At 35.5% G+C, this 27,337-nt stretch overlaps 2 protein-coding genes across 2 annotated transcripts; one reads left to right on the forward strand and one right to left on the reverse strand.

Annotated features, from left to right (window-relative positions):
* Positions 1 to 1,461: 1,461 nt before the first annotated feature.
* On the reverse strand, positions 1,462 to 24,764 carry LOC110446603 (protein SpAN-like). Its single transcript, XM_021491826.1, has 10 exons — positions 24,401 to 24,764; positions 7,739 to 8,009; positions 7,278 to 7,410; positions 6,583 to 6,655; positions 5,403 to 5,603; positions 5,078 to 5,207; positions 4,232 to 4,351; positions 3,967 to 4,064; positions 2,956 to 3,074; positions 1,462 to 1,798 (listed from the first exon to the last, which is right to left on the reverse strand). Exons 1-10 carry the CDS (start codon positions 24,464 to 24,466, stop codon positions 1,675 to 1,677), a joined length of 1,335 nt encoding a protein of 444 aa, XP_021347501.1. The 5' UTR covers positions 24,467 to 24,764; the 3' UTR covers positions 1,462 to 1,674.
* LOC110446602 (leucine-rich repeat-containing protein 74B-like) lies at positions 13,161 to 26,274 on the forward strand. Its single transcript, XM_021491825.1, has 13 exons — positions 13,161 to 13,682; positions 14,661 to 15,126; positions 17,079 to 17,275; positions 18,326 to 18,433; positions 18,686 to 18,779; positions 19,116 to 19,165; positions 19,421 to 19,502; positions 19,972 to 20,057; positions 21,795 to 21,989; positions 23,378 to 23,473; positions 23,704 to 23,949; positions 25,349 to 25,434; positions 25,721 to 26,274. Exons 2-13 carry the CDS (start codon positions 14,661 to 14,663, stop codon positions 25,902 to 25,904), a joined length of 1,890 nt encoding a protein of 629 aa, XP_021347500.1. The 5' UTR covers positions 13,161 to 13,682; the 3' UTR covers positions 25,905 to 26,274.
* Positions 26,275 to 27,337: the final 1,063 nt, after the last annotated feature.

The following is a 27,337-nucleotide window of genomic DNA, read 5'->3' on the forward strand; positions in this document are numbered from 1 at the left end:
ACCGTTAATTTATTGTTCAGCACCAACAGCATACATGTACTTGTTCACTGTAATGGAAACCTGATTATTGTATATTTTATAAGCAAGACGTACTGTATTGTTGACTATTTTGTCTAAAGTTTCCACGCTATTGTAAGGTTGCGTATTTGTTGTGTAAAACAAATTTTCAATAAATAGTCTCTTTTTACCTTATATTTTGTTTTATTTGTTATATACACAGTAAAAATATTTTTTTCCTACTAAAGAAGAGTTCCCGAAGATTTTCAGAGCTATATCTCTTCCAAGTTCTCATCCCGACGAGCAGTAAGGTTAACGTTACCAGAGGCGTACGATTCTTTCCTGCGGTAAAGGACCGCTTCTTTCGAGTCTAAGGGTTGGTAGTTTTGTTTACCTTGATTCACTGTGTATATCTGTTAACTCATTCACCCCTGACATTTTATAATGAACTATTCCAACCCTTGAATTGGAAGAGTTCAAATGCGTCTTCAGGGGTGAATGAGTTAATTGAATGAGTCACATAAACAGCATGAAAGATGATGATGGTTAGACTAAATGCGGCTACCGATTGTCGACTCAAACTGACTCTTCGAAAAACTATTCCTGATGACCTACATGTAAAGTAGCATTGAGACTTCATACAACATTGAGGATGTGACAAAAATCCGACATTATCATAGCAGGTAATATAGTATATCCGTATAAGGTCATGATGGCGACGATCAAATTTGCCCAAAGTCTGCATCTACCTCCATCCCTCGAAGCACTCTGTTGTAAGTTTGCCGCCAGCAGTCGACATCTTCTTCACGGAAGTTATGATATTAGGAGCAAGCTCTTGACTACCGAATCAAATGCGGCATGTAAATTTGGGAATAAAGGGTGTTGCTGTCAAGAAGAGGAAAGTTGACATCGTATAATCGAAATCGTCAAACTTTTCGGACAGATTAATAATAAACCGTTCCTGTTGGTCATGAAAGTAGAGGTTGAAGTGGCTGATGAAGAGGAGCGTGTAGCATCCTTGATTTCACGTTTAAGGAGGGTATTTACATAATATTATACGACAAGTATAAACGTAGTCAATGTAAAGACAGTACATTGTCGAAACAGTAAATTAAAATTGAAGGATTTGGTAATGTACAAGTTACTATTCCCGATGAGCTCTGCAACAAATTCAGCCTCAAATGGAACATGAACCAGTTGGCCAGGTAAAGGACACAGTTCCCTTCCAAAGGAACATCAGCAGTCTGCTTTAATATCTGTCCACCTAACTGAAGAAAATGTTGTCAACTAGAAATCAGTCATTTTTACGATTTCAACCCCAGTTTATCTTATCTTGGCTTTTTTATTGTGTTTCACAAAATATGCTCCAAAATACTTTACAACGAAATTTTTAACAAGTTTCTGGATCATTAAGATATGTTCCTTAATGATCAAAATAACCACAGACACACGTGTTAACTTGATGATAACTTTATTACATTTACTGAGACAAGCTCCTCTCTGAATTTCTTTCTTTTCATTCTTTCCGAAATGTTCCAGATTTGATTACTTGGACTATGTAATTGTAGTTGGTAATGTTTACATGTTGTAGTTGAGGTTACTGGGTTATGTACATTCATGTACAACATATGCATGAAGATATATAGTACATGTTCAATCATCAAACAACCATTTAGTTTATTGTATATGATAATCAATACTAAAACCAGACACATTGTAGCTTTCGTCAGATGTAAACCGGATTACAAGGTTGGATCCCTGATAGACGATCGGTTCCGGCTGTTGGTGTTCTCCACACAATCTACAAATCACGCCAATCACCATACTATATCTACATAGACAATAAACGTAGGCTATTGAAGTCTTTCTCTACTTGAAAACTAAAATAAATTATTGGAGTTGAACGAGGAACATGGCTACCGTATCGTAGCTTTTCTTGAATCCAGTTTTCTTTTTAAATTTGTAAACAACATTAACACCAACAACAATATCATTAACATTAACAACATTAACACCAACAACATTAACACCAACAACAATAACATTAACACCAACAACATTAACACCAACAACATTAACACCAACAACAATAACATTAACACCAATAACATTAACACCAATAACATTAACACCAACAACAATAACATTAACACCAATAACATTAACACCAATAACATTAACACTAACACCAATAACATTAACACCAATAACATTAACACCAACAACAATAACATTAACAACAATAACATTAACACCAATAACATTAACACCAACAACAATAACATTAACAACAATAGCATTAACACCAATAACATTAACACCAATAACATTAACACCAACAACAATAACATTAACACCAATAACATTAACACCAATAACAATATAATTAACACAAACAACAATATTATTACCACCAACAACATTAACACTAACACCAATAACATTAACACCAATAACAATATAATTAACACCAACAACAATATAATTAACACCAACAACATTAACACCAATAACAATAGAATTAACACAAACAACAATATTATTACCACCAACAACATTAACACTAACAACAATAACATTAACACCAATAACAATATAATTAACACAAACAACAATATTATTACCACCAACAACATTAACACCAACAACAATAACATTAACACCAATAACATTAACACCAATAACATTAACACCAACAACAATAACATTAACAACAATAACATTAACACTAACAACAATAACATTAACACCAATAACAATGTAATTAACACAAACAACAATATTATCATTAATACCAACAACAATAACATCAACCCCAGCAAAAACATTATTATTCAAATAATAAGAAAAGCAATACTTAAAAGGAGATATGTTGTATTGATCAAAACAGAAAGGACGGAAAGTTGACTAATTATACCGTCTATAAAAGGAACGTTTTACGGACAGCGATCAACATACTTTGGTCCAGCTAGACCGGGTCCATAGACTTTCACCTCCAGACTGTCATATTCACATTCGCTACCCTTCTCCACGGAAAACGCACGAAATACCAATGTGATAGCCTTTCCTTGTCCGGCCTGTGGGAAAAATACGTAGAATGTCAATGCTACAAGTTGTGGTGACACCGTACATGTATGGAATCCAAATTTTATGTATGGTTTATTTTCATGTTTTAATCGTTCATCGAGTCATATTGGCATTCATTTATGGGATTCTTTCGTTTTATTTGTTTCCTTTGGTGCTGTGATGATAGTCGTTTAACGTGCTTTTTTCACCATTCCCATAGATAGATTCAGTTGATGCAATATTTCAGTATCTGAGAGAGAAAAAGCATTAGGGAAAAATACATTGTTCAGTTTTGTTAAAGGCCGGTATTGTAGTGTTTGTTGTCTATAACAATGGAAGTTAAGTAAAAAGAGCGTTTTTTCCATATACAAGTGTAACACGCATTGCTAAAAAACTTAATAATAAGTGCCTGATGAGAAAAGACACCTACACACTTTAAAGAAAAAGTGGTAATGCATTATTTGATGATCCTTACGTCAGTTTGTGAAGTTCTGTTGTGAAGCAACGTCAGGGTAGTAAAATCATATTGGTGGTATCATAACAGTAGCAATCTGATCCAATGGTGGTTAACTCACAATGCGGTTGTAATATCTATGCATTGCAGTGGAAGATGCAGAGCAACTGTAAAGGGATTGCTATATATGATGATGGCTTGATATCTTCTGTCTTCAATAAAAGAGCCCACAGCTTTCGATAATGTGGTCCTGTCTAGAACTATATATAGGTATTGTCTTCAGCTACCGGTAATGCTGAAGTGTCTAAAATTGTCTACAACTACTGGTAGTGTGGACGTGATTAGAATTGTCTGATAGATACCGAGCGTGGAGGTGTCTTTAAAACGGCGGCGTGCAGGTGGGCGTGTCTAGTCACTATTTAAGTTACTGGTTGTGTATGAGTACTTACCTGGATCATCCAGTTACACGCGGCCTTGTTACTGTACTTGTCTGGGTAGCCAGGGGAGGTAATCGTACCAGTGGGCTCATCCAAAACTCCACCACAGTCTTAAATTGTCCGTTCGATATAAAGTCAGTAATACAGTACAAGGATTTTATCGATTACCAACAAGTATAACTATGACAATTGAGCAAATATCAAAATATACACGCCAGGATGAATAACCTAAGTAGATATTTAATGTGAAAAAAATGTAATTAAATTAATTAGTTACCCATGTTTTCGTGAACTGTTTGGGAACAAGTCCGTCCGGTCAGTTGTTTGGGACACACGCACGTGCATTGCGGCCCAACGTATCCACCGTTTTCACACATCAGGCCAGGGGAACATTTACCTGTAATGCATGACAACACATGAACATTTAATGTAAGGAGTTACAATGACAAATGATAGCTTTGACATACGAAGAACAGTATTACATTCGGTATGCCATTCAGTTACACTCTTTTTAGTTTAAATAGGGTTTTTTCATGCTTAACATTATAAAATATCATTTAGTAAAAATGATAATCCCCTCTTTATAAAAAAATATAGTATACATTATAGATAGATATATCTATTAAAAGTATAATGCTCATTTTCATCAACTCATTTAAAAATGTAAAATGACGACAGATGGCGTGACGTCACTCCGTCTTTACTTACATTAATGTTATTGGAGAATCTCGAGATTGATGATGCCGTTTAATCAATCTCGAGATTATACTTGAACATTTGTTTGTACCCCTTTTGGTTTTTGTATTTCAAAGTTTAAACTATTTTATTTTATTTCCCAAGTTTGCGGCCAGCAGGGTCGGACAGTCACCACAGAAGAGAACTATCGCCCGTTCTTTTAGCCGTCGTATCATCGCTTTGAACTAATTTTATTACATTCACCTGGATTTAGTATATTTTTGTTGTTTTCTCCCAAAATAAACATTACAACCCCCTTCCCCTTTTCTATCGGGCAGGTATTAATGAATCTAGAAGCGCCACGAAGGGTATATACTAGTGTAAATGTGAAGGGTATAGATTTTGTCCAGTAATATAGTTGTATTTGGTAGTGTTATAGGTCACTTACTGCCACAGTTGTAGAGTTTATTGGCCGTTTTGACGTCCATAAAGCTGAGTTCCTTCCTCTGTCCCATCCATGGCATCATTCTCGTGTCCCTTGGGTCGATAGTGTGAGCTTTCCCGTCCTTGCTAAACCACTGATATACCAAATTCAAAGTGTAGTGATATTACAGTCTGTTTTACAGCTTTCACTTCATTATCAGTCTGTAACTTGTTAATGATTTATTTGAGGGAACATTTCTAGAAACATATATTACATTTCGTTTGTGGAATAATGACTTCAACAGAAGGTTTATACAACCAAGACTTTGGTCTTTCCGTAGTCTACTCACTGTAGGCCCGTAGTGCATTACAGACCCAATGTCGTAAGGTTCGTCGGTTCGAATACGATTAGTATCGTACTTCCGGAATTCCATCAATCTTCCTCTCGCAACATTGTCTCTGTGAATATGCACGTGTTCGTCTCGGTCTGGGCGAGACTGCTCGTGAAAAAACCCTATCACATGTCCTATTTCGTGCTCTGCAGAACCAACCTGTAAATAGTAAACATTTTAAAATAAATGTAAGACATTTAGTGTACTTATTTTAGCAAAAAAATCATTTTAGCGTTTATTTTCGCTTTTATTATTGTGCTTTTAATTTATAATCGCGCTTACTGAAGTTTTTCCAGTTGTTTATATCGTAGCTGTGTAAATCAATTCAAAATTGAAAATTTCAACTTGAATTTATATACCAATTTTGTTAAATAACATATTGGTTAATTAGGGCTATCTTTCTTGGTGCACATGTTTTCCAATGCGCATGGGTACATGTAGATGCCTACACGTAAAGCAACTGCGTGCTATGCAGAAGTAGCCAAAAGATGGTGTTTTTCGACAGCTAGCATGCAGAAACGAAAGCCTCCGCATGTGACAAACAAAAATCACTTTCTACGAATAAGCATGTCAAATATTTATGTGTTCGGTGCATGCGGAGGCTTTCAAAAGTTGAAGAGTGTTTAGCTAATTTCCTTTAAAATGGCTACTTTTGAACCAATAAGTTCACAACAGTAAAATATTCATGCATTTTATTTTGAAAATGCGGGTTTATGTCTCTCTTTGTAATGCCATATGTCCTAAACTAGATGTCGAATTAGTTTGAAATTTCATATTTGGGTAGTTATTTATGCCAGGTTAAGAATATAATAACTAAGTCTAAATCCCCGATGACGCCGGAAATGACCCTTAACGCCCCTGGTCTTTTGATTGTGCTAAAATAGATAGAGCTACACAAGATAGTTCTTGGTAGTGAACAATTTGCATTGCTGAACTACAACCACCTTTTTTATAGGAAGGGTTAAATAGATTAAGTGCAAATGATTTAGGTTATTGTGTTATCTTAGTTCCGTGGCGCAGTATCCGTTACAAATTATCACTTAATTCATAAAATGTATAAGTCTAGTTCTTGTGCCTGACATTTATCACAGGTTGATGTTGACCTTCTCCTGACCATACATACGTTCTAACAGCTTACCGAGTTACACGAATCGCCGAGGAATGTTTCTTGTATCCCCCCGTCACTACTTCTACCGATGGTGGACGAGCATCTGCACATGTAAACAAAATATTAAGTATTACAATACTCTCATCGCACTCATTGTTTTAAGAACAAACATGATACACATATTATGGAGACATCTTTTCTCCGTTAAGTTTTTACTTGTTTGTTGTACATATTGGACTGAATCAAGCAATCAAAACCCTTCAGCATCATAGCATAACCTATATGAATAATGTATACAGGGAAACTTTCGCTCAGTCCAAAATTCGGCCTGTCGATAAAATCCATGTTCGCCTAGTGTTAATTTCGCCCTCCACATGTAATTACTATATAATGTATGCTGTGTACTATTTTTTTCTGTCATCATAAATTGCCCTTATTTGGGAGGGCGGAAAAGGCGAAAGTGAAACTTCGGCGAAAATATCACGGTATACAGTATATGATTTATGATTCTATTGATTTAGACATTGTAGATCGTCATTCATTGGACATTCGCCAAAGTAGCCAATTGATTTTCAAACCATTTAACATTCGTTTTAATGACATGAAATAATTAACATTCAATCTAATGACAGTGGATAATTAGCTATGTTTCGTATACATACTAAGATACCTAATGTATTTGACTGTATAATTAAACCAGGACTCAACATATTCGCTCTGCTTACCCTGGTCCATGTGCAAATTGTACAATGCTTGTATGTCCAAGCTCGGACTGAACACTGGTCGAAACATCTCGGAACGTAATACAAGTTTCCTTCTCCCAGTGTTTAAGGGCCTCCAGGACCTCGTGTTGCCATGCTGATAACGACAATGACATAAAGGTTATGTAGTTATTGAGACTGCGTTCTGTAAAGATCTCGGGACCTCGTGTTACCATGATATGGTCGACAATGATATATAGATCGCGAGGTCACGGAAATTCCAGGACCTCCTATTGTCATGATATGGGTAACAACATATTGAGATTGCATGGATATCAGGATCTTGTGTCGCAATGCATTTGGCAAATATAACAACAATTTTGGGGTCATCATCGATTTAACAAATGTATTCTTTAAACACGTCAATAGATATTAAGTATGAAATGAAGCGAATGCAATTTGATATATGTTCAATATTTACTCACGGAAATTTTGTTCGAACTGATACGGAATTACTCCAGAGGGCCAAAGGGACTCGGCGTTGGACAATGCCTTTCGCTTACTGCGAAATTGTCCAGACTCGGTAAGCACAATGTCTGCATTTAGGACTCTGGCCTGAAGTGGGGTCAGTTGTATGTCGGACTCGAAAGCACCCTCGACACCCCACTCCTCCGAGGGTCGGTTTGGCTCAGACACATTCTTTGGAGAGTGTTTTGAATGGAGAAGTGATTGTTCTTGTGATGCATCAGAATATTGCTGTAAGTAATACAATACTGTAAATGTACCCTATTGCATACGCAAGTCCAGTATTATATATGAAAATCAACGTTAAACACGGCACACTTTATTTGAAAATGGATCAATACATTCCTTTAGGAGACATTTGGATTATTTGTTACTTTATTTAAGGAGTAAATTTGTTCGAATATTCCATTCAACGAGTTGTTTGCATCAGGTTTCTTGTCTGAAAGAGATAATATTTAGCCGCTTAATATCCTAAATGTAATACAAATAAAGAGAATGATCTACTACAAAAGATAGACAACAGTGTAAATATATGTTTTATACTTTAAATAGGGACTTATATGAGAGTCCCGTTTTTTGTCCAACATCTGACCACGTTCGGCCTTGCTGAACTAGACGCTGAACTAGTGAGCGCGTCCCCGGGTTATACCCTATCGCTGAAAAAGCTAGTTTGTCTGTAGGCAGTATTTTCTCTCGAATTCCTAAGTTTTATATAAAAATAGACAAAATACAAAAACTAACAAAAGTCTAACTCATCAAATACTTTACCTCCAACGGTTTCCCAAAAACAAAGTCTTCTTGCAGCAGAAGTACAAAGATCTTAAACCATATCATTTTTTTCATTGTAGCACTCAGCAAAGGTTAACGACTTTGCAGTTTTTGTCGGCGAGATATTTTTTGCGTGACATTTCCAGACCCTTTATATATAAAGGTTAGTGTTGTCATAAACAATCCCCAAAGTGTGTCCTGGAGTGCAAGGAAACATTCCGTGGACGGATGCATGTACATCGGTTGTGATTACGAGGGCGTTGTGAAGGACAAGCCTGTCGGATGCTTCTATTGTAAGACTGTGATGTATTATCTATGCAACACGAACACAAATTTTAAATCGCACATATTACCAGGAAGGGCAATACGTTACGAATGTGCTGTTTGATAGTATTGACGCAGTGATGGATGTTAGGCGGCGAAATTGCCAATAAAGAGTAAACATGTCAAGTCTTATCTTGGCGGGTCCTGCATGTTCCTTATCTGGAATATTTATATACTTGCCTGACTTCCTGGGACAAACTCTACGTAACTTACCCGTGTTGCATCCTTCAGATCAATTGGTGAATTTTCCGATGATAGTAAACCTAATGTACACAGGGTTATAACATAACACATCGGGTAAGTCAACTTGGCATTCGCTTATAAAGAAATATTTAGTTAACCTTCATGGACAAATACAGAAACAATGTATTTGCTGTTGAGGTAATTAACAGACACAATAAACAACCATCCCCATTACGATCATTTAGAAATATTTTCCTTACATAGTCTGAGCAGGACAATTTGTTCTAGAACTTCTATCTCTACCCGTTTACACAATCATCATCGCTTTTCGGTATACCTACTTGATAGGGAAAGTTTTACTAGACCTTCCTCCATATCATGCACACAATCATCAAAGTGAATGCTATCATGAATGTCTTCTAGGCGGACCTTACTTGTGCAATACTCTCGAATGCTTTGTATACCGTCAGTGTTAGTTGTAGACCTAGCCCCTCTCCTGCACCTATTCACCAAAAGTGAATGCTTTATTACATACCGTCATTGTGGACCCTACTTGTACACGAATGTTTTCCTACATACCGTCTGCATGAGAGTAGTTCTAGATTTAGCCACCTGCCTGTAAACTAATTCACTAATACTTTCCTCTACCTGTTGAAACAAATTGTTTTTAGTCACTTTAACCACTAACGTTTAAACCTTCGGTGGATGTCATATTTAAACTTATTGTTTTGTTATAAGATAGTGTTAAGTAGTGTAATGCTGTTTTATTGGAGAATCTGAATGTCTTTTATCTCTTAAAGTGAATATATTTTTAGTGACTATTTATACCCTAAACGCCTTCAATTGAAGTTGCAGAGCTCACGCAAGTGGTGTTTTAGACTTGATTTAAAACGCTAGTTGACAAAAACTTCTGTTGCATCAAAAACACAGAAAATTGTAACGCTACAACTAGTTTAGTGGGAACACCTACCCATTACGATTTTTACATATATTTTGGAACGTTTTAGATGGTAATTATCATTCTGTTAGCCAGATATAATCCAAACGAATCCTAGATGAATGGTCATTTTGTGCAGTGAAATGTTAACTTACTTTTCCCCCCATCGACACCAATACATTTTCAAGTAATTTTCCAGAACATCTTCAGTGCAAGATTCTTTTCGTATTTGATAGGCCGAATAATTTATTTACATGTATTTTTGTTACATATGAACCGTGCAATTGATCAAAACTTTTGAAAAACCAGAGAAGTATACCGACAATTATGTTTTTAATTTAGTACTGCGCATGTCATACTCATTCCTTACGCCCAATTAGGCCTGGGTTTATAAATTATTTAAATGGATAAGTATGATAATGCAATATCATAGTTAAAACAATTAACATCGGATATCGAAAACTACCCGTGGTATAAAATAAATATTTTGGTGTGACCGGGAGTGGACTTCGATTGTCTCTCGGACTGCCACAAACAGCCATTTACTCGGTAACGCTGTAAATCAATCGTACAGCCATTGTTTTAAATTTAAAAATATACAATGAGTATAGCATGTCCAGTTTACATAGTCGAGCCATAACATCAAACACGGATGTGTTAAAGACACAGATTCAATACATGAGTATTTCTCCCTTAGTGACAAATTTGATTTATATATTTAGTAGAACTAATTGAACAATTACGACTGAAGATCAATCAATTATTAGATAAAGAACAGTTTTATCAATCAGGATCATGATACTGGCTTTTTAATCATATTTCTAAATTGATACGGCAATAATTGGCATCATAAGTTCGACGTCCATCAAGAAACTTTATTTGATAGTTATTTTGATATATGTATAATGGCGTCATCACGTGGTTATTCTTGAACGAACGTTGTAGTACTGAACGTTTGCTTATATTTCAGTTCAATAGTTTATTTCTATTTTTATATTTTATTGATAGCTTTGGTACACTTGTACTTATATTTTTTTTAAACCGATGTGCTTATAACAAGCTTAACCTGGGTAGCGGGGAGTGGTATACAAGGATGTAATTATTAATGTTTGCCAAGATCGAACCAGGTGCATCATTAATATTCATCTGATCAAGGGAAGTGCCAACTGAAATGGTAAGTCCCGGCCTCGATACAAGGATGGAAATGACATCTGAAATGCTCAGTGCTGGATCCGATACGGCTAATATGATGTATCGGAGACGGTATTCTTCCTAAAGGTGAGGAAATAAATATTTGAATTAATCAGTAGGAATTTATATTGCCACGTGGAACAAATAACTCCTCTTTCTGATCCTTATGGCACGCAGTTGGGAAATAAACAGTACCGCTAGCGATTGACTCATCCTCATTTGGAAAATCAAACCAGTCGTTTATTGCATAATTATGTAACTGATTGCTCTTCAAATGCTGCAAATAAAGTGGATATATTGTATTTATTGTTTTTTTGGAGTCACCGCGATTCCTCTTGATATTGAATTTGTTCTTGTGTTCTGACACTTTGGTACATTTGTCGTTGAGTGTTATGTTTTGGTATATTTTGTAGTTTTGAGTTGACGCTATGCTATATTATGTCATTATGTTTTGGTATATTTTGTAGTTTTGAGTTCACGCTATGCTATATTCTGTCATTATGTTTTGGTATAGTACATTTGTCGTTGAGTGTTATGTTTTGGTATATTTTGTAGTTTTGAGTTGACGCTCTGCTATATTCTGTCATTATGTTTTGGTATATTTTGTAATTTTGGGTTGACGCTATGCTATATTCTGTCAATATGTTTTGGTATATTTTGTAGTTTTGGGTTGACTCTATGCTATATTCTGTCATTATGTTTTGGTATATTTTCTTGTGTTCTGACACTTTGGTACATTTGTCGTTGAGTGTTATGTTTTGGTATATTTTGTAGTTTTGAGTTGACGCTAGGCTATATTCTGTCATTATGTTTTGGTATATTTTCTTGTGTTCTGACACTTTGGTACATTTGTCGTTGAGTGTTATGTTTTGGTATATTTTGTAGTTTTGAGTTGACGCTCTGCTATATTCTGTCATTATGTTTTGGTATATTTTCTTGTGTTCTGACACTTTGGTACATTTGTCGTTGAGTGTTATGTTTTGGTATATTTTGTAGTTTTGAGTTGACGCTATGCTATATTATGTCATTATGTTTTGGTATATTTTGTAGTTTTGGGTTGTCGCTATGCTATATTCTGTCATTATGTTTTGGTATAGTACATTTGTCGTTGAGTGTTATGTTTTGGTATATTTTGTAGTTTTGAGTTGACGCTATGCTATATTATGTCATTATGTTTTGGTATATTTTGTAGTTTTGAGTTGACGCTATGCTATATTCTGTCATTATGTTTAGGTATATTTTGTATTTTTGGGTTGACGCTATGCTATATTCTGTCATTATGTTTAGGTATATTTTGTAGTTTTGGGTTGACGCTATGCTTTATTCTGTCATTATGTTTTGGTATATTTTGTAGGTTTGGGTTGACGCTATGCTATATTCTGTCATTATGTTTTGGTATAGTACATTTGTCGTTGAGTGTTATGTTTTGGTATATTTTGTAGTTTTGAGTTGACGCTATGCTATATTCTGTCATTATGTTTAGGTATATTTTGTATTTTTGGGTTGACGCTATGCTATATTCTGTCATTATGTTTTGGTATATTTTGCCGTTATATGTTGACGATGAGATCAATCGTATCCTTTTGTTTTGCCCTTGATTGCCGACAGTGTGGTATAGTTTGTCTTTGTGTGTTGATGTTTGTCCTGTAGCGGCGTGTTGAGTCTATGATATACTAAGTCGTTGTGATTTGTCATTGGCGTGTATTTTGTCCTTTTGTGTTGACGTTGTAGTAAATGTTGCCCTTTTGTGTCGGCACCATTGTATATTTTGACCTTGTGTATTGACGTTGTGCAATATTTTGTATGTTGAGGTTGTTGTATGTTTTACCCTCTTGTGTTGACGCTGTGGTATATTTTACCCTTATGTGTTAACGCTGTGTAATATTTTGTATGCTGAGGTTGTTGTATGTTTTACCCTCTTGTGTTGACGCTGTGGTGCATTCGTAACGGTGTTCATGATGCTGTGGTATATTTTGTGTGTTGACATTGTTTTATATTTTACCCTTTTGTGTTGACGCTGTGGTCCTAGGGTGTTGACGCTATGATACAGTGTTTCTATTTGACGTGCCAAGCCCAGTATAGTGTACTATGTATGTAACTCTTATGGTTAGTTCATAAGAAATTAGTTGAATACGGGGAACACGTCCCTTTAAAGTTACACCATACTACAGGGGTATATACTATAACATTGATCAGATTAGAGCCTGTGCCCTTTGTATAAACAGATTAAAGCTCTCTATCTCAGCTTACCCACTGTCGATACACCCGTTTGGTGTTTATTTTCCATAGGGTCGTGATTAGGGTCGGATTATCATTTACAATAAACATTGGCGATACGGGTCCACGAGTTCTCCAAACATACGGTATTTGGACTGTCGTGTGTTTAGGTTTGTGCCGGTGATATTAAGTTTTGTCCAGTGGGATGATGTTTTACAACAGACTAAAGCTGGGTGATAATAAATCAGAGAAGTTTTGAATATTAGAAAGAAACATTGTCTAAGGTAAGTTTTCAGTTTGCTGGTTTATTTGTCCTTCCCTCTCATATCCTGATATTGCTCGAGGTCTGTATTAAAGCATGCGATGTGGCTTATAAAAGGTGGACTGGATAACCGCTTTGAAATGTAATTGACTATACGTCAACTTACCTTGTAATGTATAAATACTATAAAAAAAAGAACATATTGGCAGAGTGATGTGTTATACATATACAAAAAGTGTATATGATACTAGAAGTAGATACCTAGGAAACAAAAACTCACTGAAAGGAGAAAGTAGAAAGATTGACACAATATTTTGCTTATACTAATATTTGATGATTTATTGATAAAACAAACCCATTTTTATTCCGTCTTTGCGTATTGCAGAGTATTCTTCTCTTGTGAGCAGGTATTGATTGTTACCTCATTGGTTTGTGTGAGACAATTACGTCGTTTCCTCAAAAGTTGATGATGTTACACACACAAACAAATGACGTAACAATCAATATCTGCTCACAAGAGCAGATAACTCTGCAATATGAAAAGACGGAATAAGCATTTCACTGATGATTTGCTTGTGCAATAATGACATGCTATAAACAATTACTTTGATAACTTGTATAAGAAAAAAATCATTGTAACAATTGCTATATTTTATATTTTACTTTTGTGTAATATTTTGATAATATTTAGATATTGGAAATTAAACTTAATAACGAATTATAACCATAAAAATAAATAGACAATACATAGTTATATAGCTACATACAAACAGAATAACAACATGTCCGGTGGCCCATGTTTTGCCGGAGACGCTCACCTTCCGGGTCATCTGGTTCAGTATCGAGTTTTTTTTATGGAGATTCAAAATTAGATTCGTTATTCTTTTTATGGGATTTCAGTTCTTGTTTAAATCTCAACTTTGGATTTTGAGTTGTCGGTAGACACTGTGGTGTCGTCTTTATTCATAAGATAACTAAAGAATTTTCTGTTGTCTTTCAGATGGACAGGGCCTTTCAGTGCCGTTCACCATCCGCAAGTATCACGCCCTCCCTTCCGAGCATAAACCGACCTACGTCTCTAAACTTAAAGTCGGAACGTAGCTTTGGAAGCGGAAAACACTCCAACAGCAATAACGTGAAACTTCCGAACAGTGCAAAAATGCGGAAAAAGATATCGAACGGCATGGAACAGAGTTTTCCCAGTAACTCAAAAAACAGTGATAGAAATAGTCCAAGTTCTAGTTTGTCAAAAACATCAGCTGAAATTCGAAAGACGGCGTGGACCAACAGAAAGGTTTTGGACGATGAAGTGTATGAAGAGAAAAAAGAACGACTTTTAAGAACGTCTAAGTTGAAAAAAGATTTGGAAGTATATTTTGATGTTGAAACTCCGAGTCGATTAGCAGAACGGACTTGGGTAGCGAGTGATGACGAGGACTATGATACAGACCTTGATACTGACCTGGGTAAATATAACGTTGGTTATCATTTTTTCATATTATTCCTGACAAGAGATTGGACAGGAGTGCATCACGTGCCCACCGATAAAAACCGAAATTGACTTGGAGCGCGTGATTTTTGTTGAAGACATGGGTGTTTCTAAAAATAGAATTATGACGTGTCTCCAAACGAACGCATCGTCCCACTTCCGTAGATTTCTGCTGTGATTTTTTTTCGGATTGCTAACATTACTCTTTTGAAAATAATAAAATAATTGACTTCGGTCGATACCCGGATTTATCGACCCGAGAAAAGATATATTGACCTCGGACTGCGTCCTCTGTTAATATATCTTTTCTCGGGTCGATAAATCCAGGTATCGACCTCAGCCAAAGGCTATAATTGAATAATATACGTTAATTCTACAAGAATCTGTCAAATTTGTTTTAACAAAATTGTTATGTCTTTTTCTTTGACTTCACATGATATGGAAGTTTATTATAAAATTACAATCTTGGAACTGTTTAGGATTCAAATAAATTATGTCCCTTTTTGAAATACCTATAATGATACCAGCTAAAAACAGACTGAACGACAGGAAATCATACAGTACACCATCAGTCAGTATAGTCTGAATAAATTAGAAATATTGGCAACCATTCACAATGCATAGTTCACATATAAGCCATGCTTAGACACAGCTTAAAATGGATTTCACACATACAGCTATGGATGTGATGCCGGAAAATTGTATAACGAGTTTACTTCGCCAGTATAGATCGTATTATTGACAAACATACATAGCATAATTGTGATTTACACATATAGAATGTAAACTGATATCGACGACAGACAGATATAACATAAAGATATCATTGAGATTTGCCTATTGAAAGAGACATATATCTGTGTACAGTATATCTGTGTACAGTATATGTGTACAGTATATTTGTGTACAGTATATGTGTACAGTATGTGTGTACAATATATGTGTACAGTATATGTGTGTACAGTAGATGTGTACAATATATTTGTGTACAGTATTTGTGTGTACAGTATATGTGTACAGTATATGTGTACAGTATATGTGTGTACAGTATTTGTGTGTACAGTATATGTTTGTACAGTATTTGTGTGTACAGTATATGTGTACAGTATATGTGTGTACAGTATATGTGTACAGTATATGTGTACAGTATATGTGTACAATATATGTGTACAGTATATGTGTGTACAGTATATGTACTTGTTACCTATAGATATATTTAACATACATTTGCAATGACGGGTATTCATAGAAGTTAACTGACATACATTTTAGCCTATTTATACAATGCTGTGTGTTCGTAGAACTTATTTTTTTTAAATGTGTTGAGTGTTTGTTAAACGTTATCATAGACGTAGCATTAACCGATATAGCCAACATGTTTAGTACCACAGATAAGTTCTAAGTAGAGAAAATGGCTACATATAACGCATAACAATATTTGTTTGTTGAGCTCGTTAATTGATTGACTTTTTATCAAATGTTTCTTTACAAATATCAATAATTTATTTAGTATTAAAATGCACTGTTGCAAGATTCGTGTTAAAGTAACATATTTACGCAACGTTGTTAGTTCATATTATTGACATAAGTACTGACCTTTGTTATGCTAAAACCATGTCGATACGGTACATTTAGTTGTTACATTAATTACAGATTTACAGACATCAAGTTCGTGCAAACATTATAGTCTTACTAATAAATCTGATTACATACAGACATCAAATAACAAACGTTATATATCTGTCATTTTTGTCGTTGAAATACAAACGTTATATTTATGAATCTGGTTATTGACATGCATCTAATAGAACAAATTGTATAGTTATAACTACCAACACTGACATACATCTTTGCATGCAAACGTTATTTTAACATACATTGTAAAAACGTTATATATATATATTATGTTTTTATATAAATATTATATAGGCATTGAGCTGGTAATTGACGAGAGGACGAAGCAGATTAAAGATGACGGTGAATTTCCCGAGTACAAGAATTTGTGCCGGAAGTACAAAACAGTGCCAAACAAGTACTTTATACGGCACTCTGTGGACGACGTACTGACCATGCGACATCGGTACCTCAGTCCAAAGGACTGTCGGGCAATGGGCTGGGAGATGGAGGTCAGTGTAATCAATATCTAGTCGGGCCATGGGCTGGGAGATGGAGGTCAGTGTAATCAATATCTAATGACATTTTTCTTTTAACAGGGATGTGTACATTTCAACAGTATCCGAAATATTAGGGTTCCTCTCTTAGTATATATTATCTGGTTCGTTTGGGTATGTCATGGCAACGTCGTTTGATTGGTTTAGACATAAAACAACTGACCAATTGCTAGGCTGATAACTGTCTACGCCCCAATCAGAGCCGGTCAAAAAAGCCGTTTGAAAAGATAAGTATTTTAGGCAGACATATTCTACGAAATATGAAGCTTCAAGATGCATTCCACAGGGGAATATTAAGCTGATTTACCTATACTAAATTGCATGGAAATTTTATCAGAGGAACAAATCCTCCTTTAACTAAAGTACACCAATCAATGCTTCATGAGACATAAACACTTTGGGAAGTTAATTACCTGAAGATACCATTTTTCTCAGCTGTAGATGTTTTCTCCCATACGTTCATCTTGATAGTTGTGTTTTGTAGGAAAGCACCCCATTCTTTAATTAATAACATGGCTAATGCTGTCACATACTCATGTTAGTATCTTTTCTGTTCAATAAGTGTTTGCAATTTCGCTGAAGACAATATCTATGTATTTTTATGGCTTTTATGGCGGACGAATTTTCTTAATGCAGGACACAAAAATAAAACGTATAAAATTATATTTGTTAAACCCTCGTAATTCGATGATGATATCCAAATATATAATCAAGTATATTTTAAATAAACAGCTCCCGCCAATAAAACGGGTTTAGTATTAATATAACTATGCTTTTGTTGGTTCAAAACTACGTGTTTGTCATAAGAATATGTCACAAGATATTTCAAATGACTCTTTTCGTTATTGTGTTTTATTTCAACGTTAAAACCTTCTTACAACACCTCGCCACTTTATTTCATGTACTTAAAGGAGAAACAATCCATCTACATCTGACTTCCATGGCAGTAAATAATGAAACGGCAATAACAGTACCTTTAAAATAGTATTGTTTTATTGTTAACAGAACCACTCGACGTTTAAAAAACTAGACCTCGAAGACAATGGACTTGGTCCCAAACAAATGATAGCTCTGGCTGAGATGCTGCTCAAGAATAAATACGTGATGGAAGTGGTGAGATCATAACAAGTATAACATAAGAAACATAGGTTTATAAAAAGACACGCTAGTTTTTATTTATTGGTAACGCTTATTAGAATTGATGCTTTCTTCTGCACGCAGGATGCACTTCTGGATTACTCTTTACAAAATGGTATCTCAATGAGAAAAATGTTAACGACAAGAACAGAATGATAAAGTGTAACGTTTTGTCACGATATTGTTGTATATAAGAATTATTCATTTAAACCTCATCGCATTACACAGAATCTCTCCAACAACCCTATGGGTAGTTTTGGCTCGAATATTACAAAGACCATTCTACTCAACAACTCTCACATCGCCAAAGTCGACCTGACAGGTAGGAAACTTACAACCAGACAGGCAATCAATCTTGTATACTGATTTTACGATGCATTTTTATCTTTTCTCGTTATTAAATTTAACCTTATTGTATTAGTTATGACATTACAGTGATCAACACGTGTCGAATTCCTCATGTAACAACAAAATTGTGCTTTGATATATCTCTGTATTATGATTCAGTCAGTTTGATGACCGTTACCATATACATATAACTTATACAATGCACACAAATATAGATTACTTGATATTAGATCTCGTAGTGTTGAACGACCATATAACAAGATCTATGTGTTCAGATGCTAAGTCTGTGCGCCTTAAACTTTTATTTTAGGTAATGGTTTTGGTAAACAAGGAGGTGAAAACTTTGCTGAAGTGATAGAGGTTTGTTATTATTTCTTACTCTTTTAAAATACAACTTTACAAGAAAGGTGGGTATTATTACACACAACAATAACATCAACAGGCTATTATTATATATCTTCACTAGTGTATCGGGATACAAATTATCTCTACTATCTGATAACAATCAAGTGCAGTTTCTTTCTAATATTGCTGGGTAATGTACTAGCTGTTATACACATTTGCAATATGCTTCTACGTTTGGTACCTCAGAAACAATGCGAGTTTATCTTGCAGACAAATGTATACCTGAAAGAAATACGACTCGGCAAAAACAAGATCGAGGATGCTGGTGCTATGGCCATAGGACGCGCCCTAGGTAAGCTATTGCAGTAGTACACTACAATTTAACAATCATGTGTAATATGGATGGGGAGATCACAACCCCGAGGGTAAGATTTTTGTTTGTTTATCACGTGCGTCTTTGCACGCTTATAAATTTAAACCCCGCCGTCTTATTTTATAAAGATTGATGCATTTCAAGTAAAAATGCGATTTTCAAATGTTGTCATTACCATTTCAGCGACCAGTATGTTAGGAGAACTTAAGTGTATTAACTGTTTGAGAATTTCGACATAGTTTGTGTAACGGACACTAAAATGACAACATTCGAGCATTCAATATCACGTAACATTTATTTTCAATTTCGAATTCTGTTTTATTAATGACAATTGCATTAATGACTGTTAAAAAGAAAGTGAATTGAAGTCGGCCGTTTTCAATGTAATCTTGTATTTGATTTAAGTTTTTCGACAAATATTTATTGAATATAACTTTATTTTATTCAGAGACCAATGTCACACTAGAATACTTGGATCTCAGCTGGAACAAGATTGGGAAAACAGGAGCTGCCAAGATAGCCACGGGTATAAAGGTATCAAAACAAGAATATATACATATATATTGCACACTTGATAATAAAACCCATATTCACCCACTCCAAAATATGTCAATATAAACCCTATATCTGACCCTCAATGACATATCAACGTCTATAATTAGAGGGATATTCATTAATATATTTGGACATCAACGAACTCTATAGCAATAATGTGTTATCCAAACGTCAACTAAATATAATAAAGGCATTGAAACTCTTAACAAATTCACAAAAGAATATCCCTACGATATCGGGGCTTTAAAAATCAAACAATAAACGTCGACTTAAATTAGAATAGTGTACAAACATGCAGTAAGATTCCATTGTATTCCAATACCTGCTGGAATTGACACTAGGGGCTATACAATGGACAGGCATTGATGCATGAAAACATGGAATCTGTTATTTGGAATTAGGGCTCTGTATAAAAACATAGTGTCAGAGGATTTCGACAGCATATGGACTACATTAAAAACACGACAGGGGGATTCTAAACGTACGCTTTATCCAGACTTATTCAATCTCCAAAATTTTGAGCATTCAATTTACTTTTTACATTTTCTAGACAGAATCCTGACAAGGAAGTGCATAATAACCAGTATCGTTGTTCGTTATGCAGTGCATCCAACCTGATTAAAATCATCTGTTACATGGCTCCGCCTGAACATCTGAATGCGCCGCGCTCAGGGTCACGTTCAAGTGACCTTTAGATGAACCAATTAGAGGCGCGCTGACAAAAGTTTGCCAGCGAATCGGAATATCATGGTTGATAGATAAATAGCGAGGGGTATCGAACAGATTGGCTTTCCAAAACAAATATGGCGCTGGAACTGACGTTTCTACGACGGCAAGGAAAACGTACCCATTGGGTAATATTTGCGTAGGCGACACACCACACAGTCTTTCTTCTTTAATAAAGTTTCGAATAACTTTTTCTGTTCGTGTTTCAGACGATCAATCTCAAATAACTTCAGAACTGTCGCATCATTCTCATCAATGTCCGCCATATTTGTTACAACTCCGAGCGCCCTTTTGAAAGAGGGTCTCTGATTGGTCAAAATTTAATGAATATTTATAAATATAAAGGTCACCTGAACGTGACCCTGGCCGCGGCACACTCAGATGTTCAGGCGTAGTACGAAGTTAACGAAGCCATGTAACATATGATTTTAATCAGATTGGCAGTACATCATACCTAAAACCCACAAAGACATTTTTTTGTAATTATTTGGACAGATGTTTGAGTACTCCAGTCGATACAAACTCAAAAGACAGAATTCTTATGGCATCTAGAGTGATGGGTAGACGTATGATGCAATAGATAACGCACCCAACTTTCACTAAGAATTAGGAAGTCATTTAGTCATCTACCCGACAACTTGGGTTTTCTCCGGGTACCCTGGTTCCCGTTCACATCAAGACGTCGTATTTTTATCTTGGTCCACAAGGGAACTTATTTCCAAACTGTAGTAAAAAAATAAGGTATCTAGACCTATTACAATTTCAATTGGAGGACTCTAAATGTATCTTTGCCAAACTCTGGCGATACCCTTATGTTAATCAACCGGAGTAACTCTAAATATTATGCCATCCATACTTTTACCATTCCACAAGCACTAAGCTCTACAGTATATATCTAGCCAAGTGCTTACTCCACCCTCGAACGTATTTTTCTGCCTCATCTATTAACCATATGAATAGTTATTAGTCTTAGTTATTTTTACTTCACAGGTAAACTCCACGCTGAAGACGTTGATTCTGTCTATGAATGGATTGGGCAATACTGGTTGCCAGCATATAATGGAAGGTCTACGTGGAAACGAGGCTCTGACTACCGTAGACCTGAGTGCAAATCGGATCACAGATGACGCTGTGGAATCTATAAGTAGGGTACTGCCCTACCACCGGTCTCTCGTGTCACTTAAGGTATAGTATGAGGAAACGTCTTCCCTTTGATAAGATCCATCAGTTTGGAGTATACACAATTTACATGGAAAGATAAAGTAATACACAATTATACAAACAAACGTATATGCTTATTTGATATTTTTAAACTGACTGTTTCCTATGTCGGTATATCCACCAATGAGTGTTTCTTGTAAGCTGCCTAAAAATTAACTTACCTGTTTTTATATCGTCTGTCTACTGAGTTGTGTCCGTATAGGATCGTTAGAAATGTACAATACCATAGGACGTTAACAAACAAAACAAATGTTAACATCGATTGCAAAATAAGAAACCAGGTCTCATGTTCAGGCCGATGAAATCCCAAGACAATATATCCAGTTAGACAGGTAGTGGTATTGAATTGCATGATCAAAGACCAGCGATAGTCTTAGTGCCCTCTATATTACTTCCGTAACCCCATTTAGGATCGGTTACAGAGTGGCCTTTGATTTGTCATCTGGTGATCGTGTAAGGCATAACCTATCTATATTTAACCTCTATTACTGTAAATGTACTTCTATCCCAGTCCGGCTATACCTATCTTAACATACGTGTAGCAAGCACACAAACCTCCAGCATTTGTTTGTTCTCAAGCACATATAAGGTATTTTTGATACAAAACAAATGTAGTTTTTTTATGTTTTACTCGTGCAATATTTGATCAGGGTAATTGTGGTATTACAGTCATTGTTATGTCTAACTTGTACAATATTTGATCAGTGTAAGTGTTGTATTACAGCCATTGATATGCTTAACTTGTACAATATTTGATCAGGGTAATTGTGGGATTACAGCCATTGTTATGTTAAATTATACAATATTTGATCAGGGTAATTGTGGTATTACTGTCATTGTTATGTTTCACTTGTACAATAGTTGATCAGAGTAATTGTGGTATTACAGCCATTGTTATGTTTCACTTGTACAATAGTTGATCAGGGTAATTGTGGTATTACAGCCATTGTTATGTTTCACTTGTACAATAGTTGATCAGAGTAATTGTGGTATTACAGCCATTGTTATGTTTAACTTGTACAATATTTGATCAGTGTAAGTGTTGTATTACAGCCATTGTTATGCTTAAATTATACAATATTTGATCAGGGTAATTGTGGTATTACTGCCATTGTTATGTTTCACTTGTACAAAATGTGATCAGGGTAGTTGTGGTATTACGGCCATTTCTATTTTTAACTTGTACAATATTTGATCAGGGTAATTGTGGTATTACAGCTATTGTTATGTTTAACTTGTACAATATTTGATCAGGGTAATTGTTGTATTACAACCATTACTATGTTTAACTTGTACACTATTTTATTAGGGTAATTGTGGTATTACAACCATTGTTTGTGTTGACCTTTCAGTTATCGCACAATCACCTGTCTGCTGATGGAGCTTTCAGAATACTCAAACCGTTGACCTCAAGGTTCAAGAAAAAGCTCAGTTACCTTGAATTGGATGTAGGTGTACACAATAACGTTCATCCAGTCATTATAAAACAATAAAATGGAGTGCTTACAAGTTTTGATTAAACAATTTATTTTATATTTGTATTTCTATTGTAACCAAGGTATAATTTTCAGATCAAACAAATGCGGTTTCTAACCCTATAAACATACACATGTATATATAATACATATGATACAAAACATGTGTGTGAGTGTGTGTGTTAATATTCATATTTCAACAGGGAACAGACGTGAACTCCGACCTTATGCAATTGATAGAAAATTTGAACGCAAGACGTGGATTGATTATTTCTATCAAGCGTCCTCCATCTCGTAGAGCGAGAACCTTGGATCAGCTGACACGAGTGTTATCAGCAATATGTAGATTTCTGATAAAGGAGAGACTTGATATCAAAACGGTGTTTCCAGATCTGGAGAAGGAGAGAGAGGAGGCCTACAGCACATACGATATTATAGAAATAATACGGGTAAGATCAACTAATACTGACAGCGTTAATGACTTTTCATTTGATATTAGATTATTAATGAGATCAAACATCTGCATAATAGATATAAATATATGCATAAACAGCGCACGTAAAATTGTTTTCGTCTATCGAACGTAAATTTTGTATTGATAGAAATAATTTTTATTTCAATGAAACCATGCACAAACTATATGACTCTGTGTACCCAAATGAAAATGTGAAAAGCTTTTAAATACCTGTTTATAATTTCTTTAAGTAAGACCTTAAATATTGGTGTCTACTACATATAGATTGGCTTATTTGCCTTGGTACTGTTTCTTTCAGCTTGTTTTCGATAACTTGTATTACTGTTGTGAGAAGGGAAGGAAATCAGAAAACAGTAAATCAAAATCAAAAACAAAAACAAAACAAAAACAGTCTATATTGAATTATGCTGCGAAACATTTCTTACCTGGTTATCTCGTGGTGATTTGTTATCCCATCGGTTCCTCTGATTGTCTTTTGTATCGACTACCATTTCCGGTCCGTCCTCGAGTGTTCATTCTGTTATATATATGTGTCCTCATGTGTTGTCTTTGTGTCGTGTATTGTTCTCGTGTGTTGACATTGTAAAATATATTATCCTTGTATGTTGACGTTGTGGTATATTTGTTCTCGGTATGTTGACCGTGTGGAATATTTATCCTCGGTATGTTGACGGTGTGGTATATTTATCCTCGGTATGTTGACGGTGTGGTCTATTTGTTCTCGGCATGTTGACGGTGTGGTATATTTATCCTAGGTTTGTTGACGTTGTGGTATATTTATCCTCGGTATGTTGACGTTGTGGTATATTTGTTCTCGGCATGTTGACGTTGTGATATATTTGTACTCGGCATGTTCACGTTGTGGTATATTTGTTCTCGGTATGTTGACGGTGTGGTATATTTGTTCTCGGCATGTTGACGTTGTGGTATATTTATCCTCGGTATGTTGACGTTGTGGTATATTTTTTCTCGGTATGTTGACGGTGTGGTATATTTATCCTTGGTATGTTGACGTTGTGGTATATTTGTTCTCGGCATGTTGACGGTGTGGTATATTTATTCTTGGTATGTTGACTTGTGGTATATTTTTCTCGGTATGTTGACGTTGTGATATATTTGCACTCGGCATGTTCACGTTGTGGTATATTTTTTCTCTGTTTGTTGACGTTGTGGTATATTTGTTCTCGGCATGTTGACGTTGTGGTATATTTATCCTCGGCATGTTGACGATGTGGTATATTTGTTCTCGGTATGTTGACGTTGTGGTATATTTGTTCTCGGCATGTTGAGGTTGTGGTATATTTTGTTTATTTTACTGATTCATTATGTTTTTCTTTAGCGATATAAGTACAATTTATGTATTGTATTATTAGAATTGTGGAGAAGAATTCAACCGTACACAGGTTACAGAGCTGAGAAAAATTTGCAAGGTGTTACGCCATAGGACATTATTGTTGAAGTGAGTATACAAAAAAAACCTTTTTAAAGAATACTATACCAAATATTGAAGAGCTTTGTAGCATTTGCTATATAAATCAGGTAATTAAGATACAATTTCTTTTTCTGTTGGTAATACATTTGCGGAGGAGCTTACTTTTGATTGTAGACTGTTTATGACTAAACCCAATGTAAGTGTGCAGAGTCAAATAAATATGTATACTACCCACCCACGATTGCTGATGTTAATTGTATTTACCTGGAGTTTAAGGAGAATTTTGATTCCATGCACACATGTGATATTACAGGGAGTTTGAGCAAGTATACGATCTGGTACTGACTGGCAGAGACCCTACGTCAGAGGAACCGTTACGCACGCCATTTGCGGGGAAGCGTCGCGGGGGGCAATTGGTCAGTCTGCCTCGCCGTGACCCAAACGAACCCGGCCAACTGACCCTAAGCAGCGTGGCCCCAGGGGTGCGATTCCAGTAAGGCTGCATTTCTTGTTACTTCGTACAAGCAACCAAGTCTGTTTCTGTGCCATGACCAAAGTTACAGGCAATGGTGATAAATATGACAATAGCCCCTTACGGGAATATGCAGTCGGGCCATACAATTCATATGTGACGCTGATGACGGCTGAAATAAAAATGAAGAGGAATGTTGAAATGACCAAACGAATCTGAACAATTCTTGTTATATACATACTGTGTATGTTTGTGCTCTATTTAATAAATACCGATGTACATATCTTCGTGTTAGTAGTCTCTCTTAGTTATATAACAATGAAAAGTTCGGGAATATAGGAGTGTTCTCCGTCTGTCAGATCAGTTTCGATTGAGTTTTGTTTCACATTGTGCTAAATAGTGGGCGATGGGTTTGAGTTTATATGTATTTGTTTTCTTCGTATGTAATACGGACGTTGACTTTTGTTCACCAAATATATAGCTAGCTGAGAGAGAGAGAGAGAGAGAGAGAGAGAGAGAGAGAGAGAGAGTATAAATAGGCGAAAAAAATACATTTCGAACTCCGTTTAACCAAAATCGTAATGGACCGGTAAGTAAAATTATGACATCAAGCAGCGGATTCAACAAATGTTTACTAATATCACAATCAGAGTTATATAAAGGGTTGAGCAAATAATAGTCCATGGGTATTTAAATAGTATGATGAGTGTACCCCTTCTTCGTATGTTTAAATTCGTAATCATGATAAACCGTAGATAACGCAAAACTGTATAGCGGTTATATTTCGCGGGGGTTTTAATTTCGCTATATTCGCGCTTCGACTAATTATATATCCGCGAATACTTAACACCAGCGAAATTATCGAAAACGTTAACCACTTTTACGGACCTTTTCACAACATGTTATGCAAGCTTAAATGAACTCAAATCAGGTTATCACCGGACAACTGGACAGTCCATGTAAAAACAACACTTACATATAAGTGGCCACAACCTATTTAGGTGTACACAGTAGGTGATTAATTGATTACAGTTTACTCCTACAAAGGAACATACACATTTGAGTTTCTTTCGAGTGAAGTCACTGGCGGATGTGAAGGCTCGCGATCGGGATCAGTGCTTTCAAACGGTTTACCTGTTTTCCGAGGCTTAACCCTAACATGATGACACTCAAAATACAAGACACATGCACATGAGATTTGGGTGCACAGCGAAATTTGACCCCGCGAATTTAAAGCGCTATACAGTAGTGTGATAGGCTAAAAAAAGCACTTCTTAGAATTAACCAAAAAATACAAACGTTGGATACTCAGCTATTCTCTATAGTTTGGCCTTTATCCCAAGAAATGGAAATTAGCAAATGATTGGAAAAATTGCTTAAAATTGAAAAGGTCCAAATTGAAGCTGCTCGGGTTGTCTTAGATTTGTTCATACAAATTGTTGACCAAAAACTATTCAC

Source organism: Mizuhopecten yessoensis, unplaced genomic scaffold (assembly GCF_002113885.1).
Source record: "Mizuhopecten yessoensis strain PY_sf001 unplaced genomic scaffold, ASM211388v2 scaffold2871, whole genome shotgun sequence".
Classification (NCBI taxonomy): domain Eukaryota; kingdom Metazoa; phylum Mollusca; class Bivalvia; order Pectinida; family Pectinidae; genus Mizuhopecten; species Mizuhopecten yessoensis.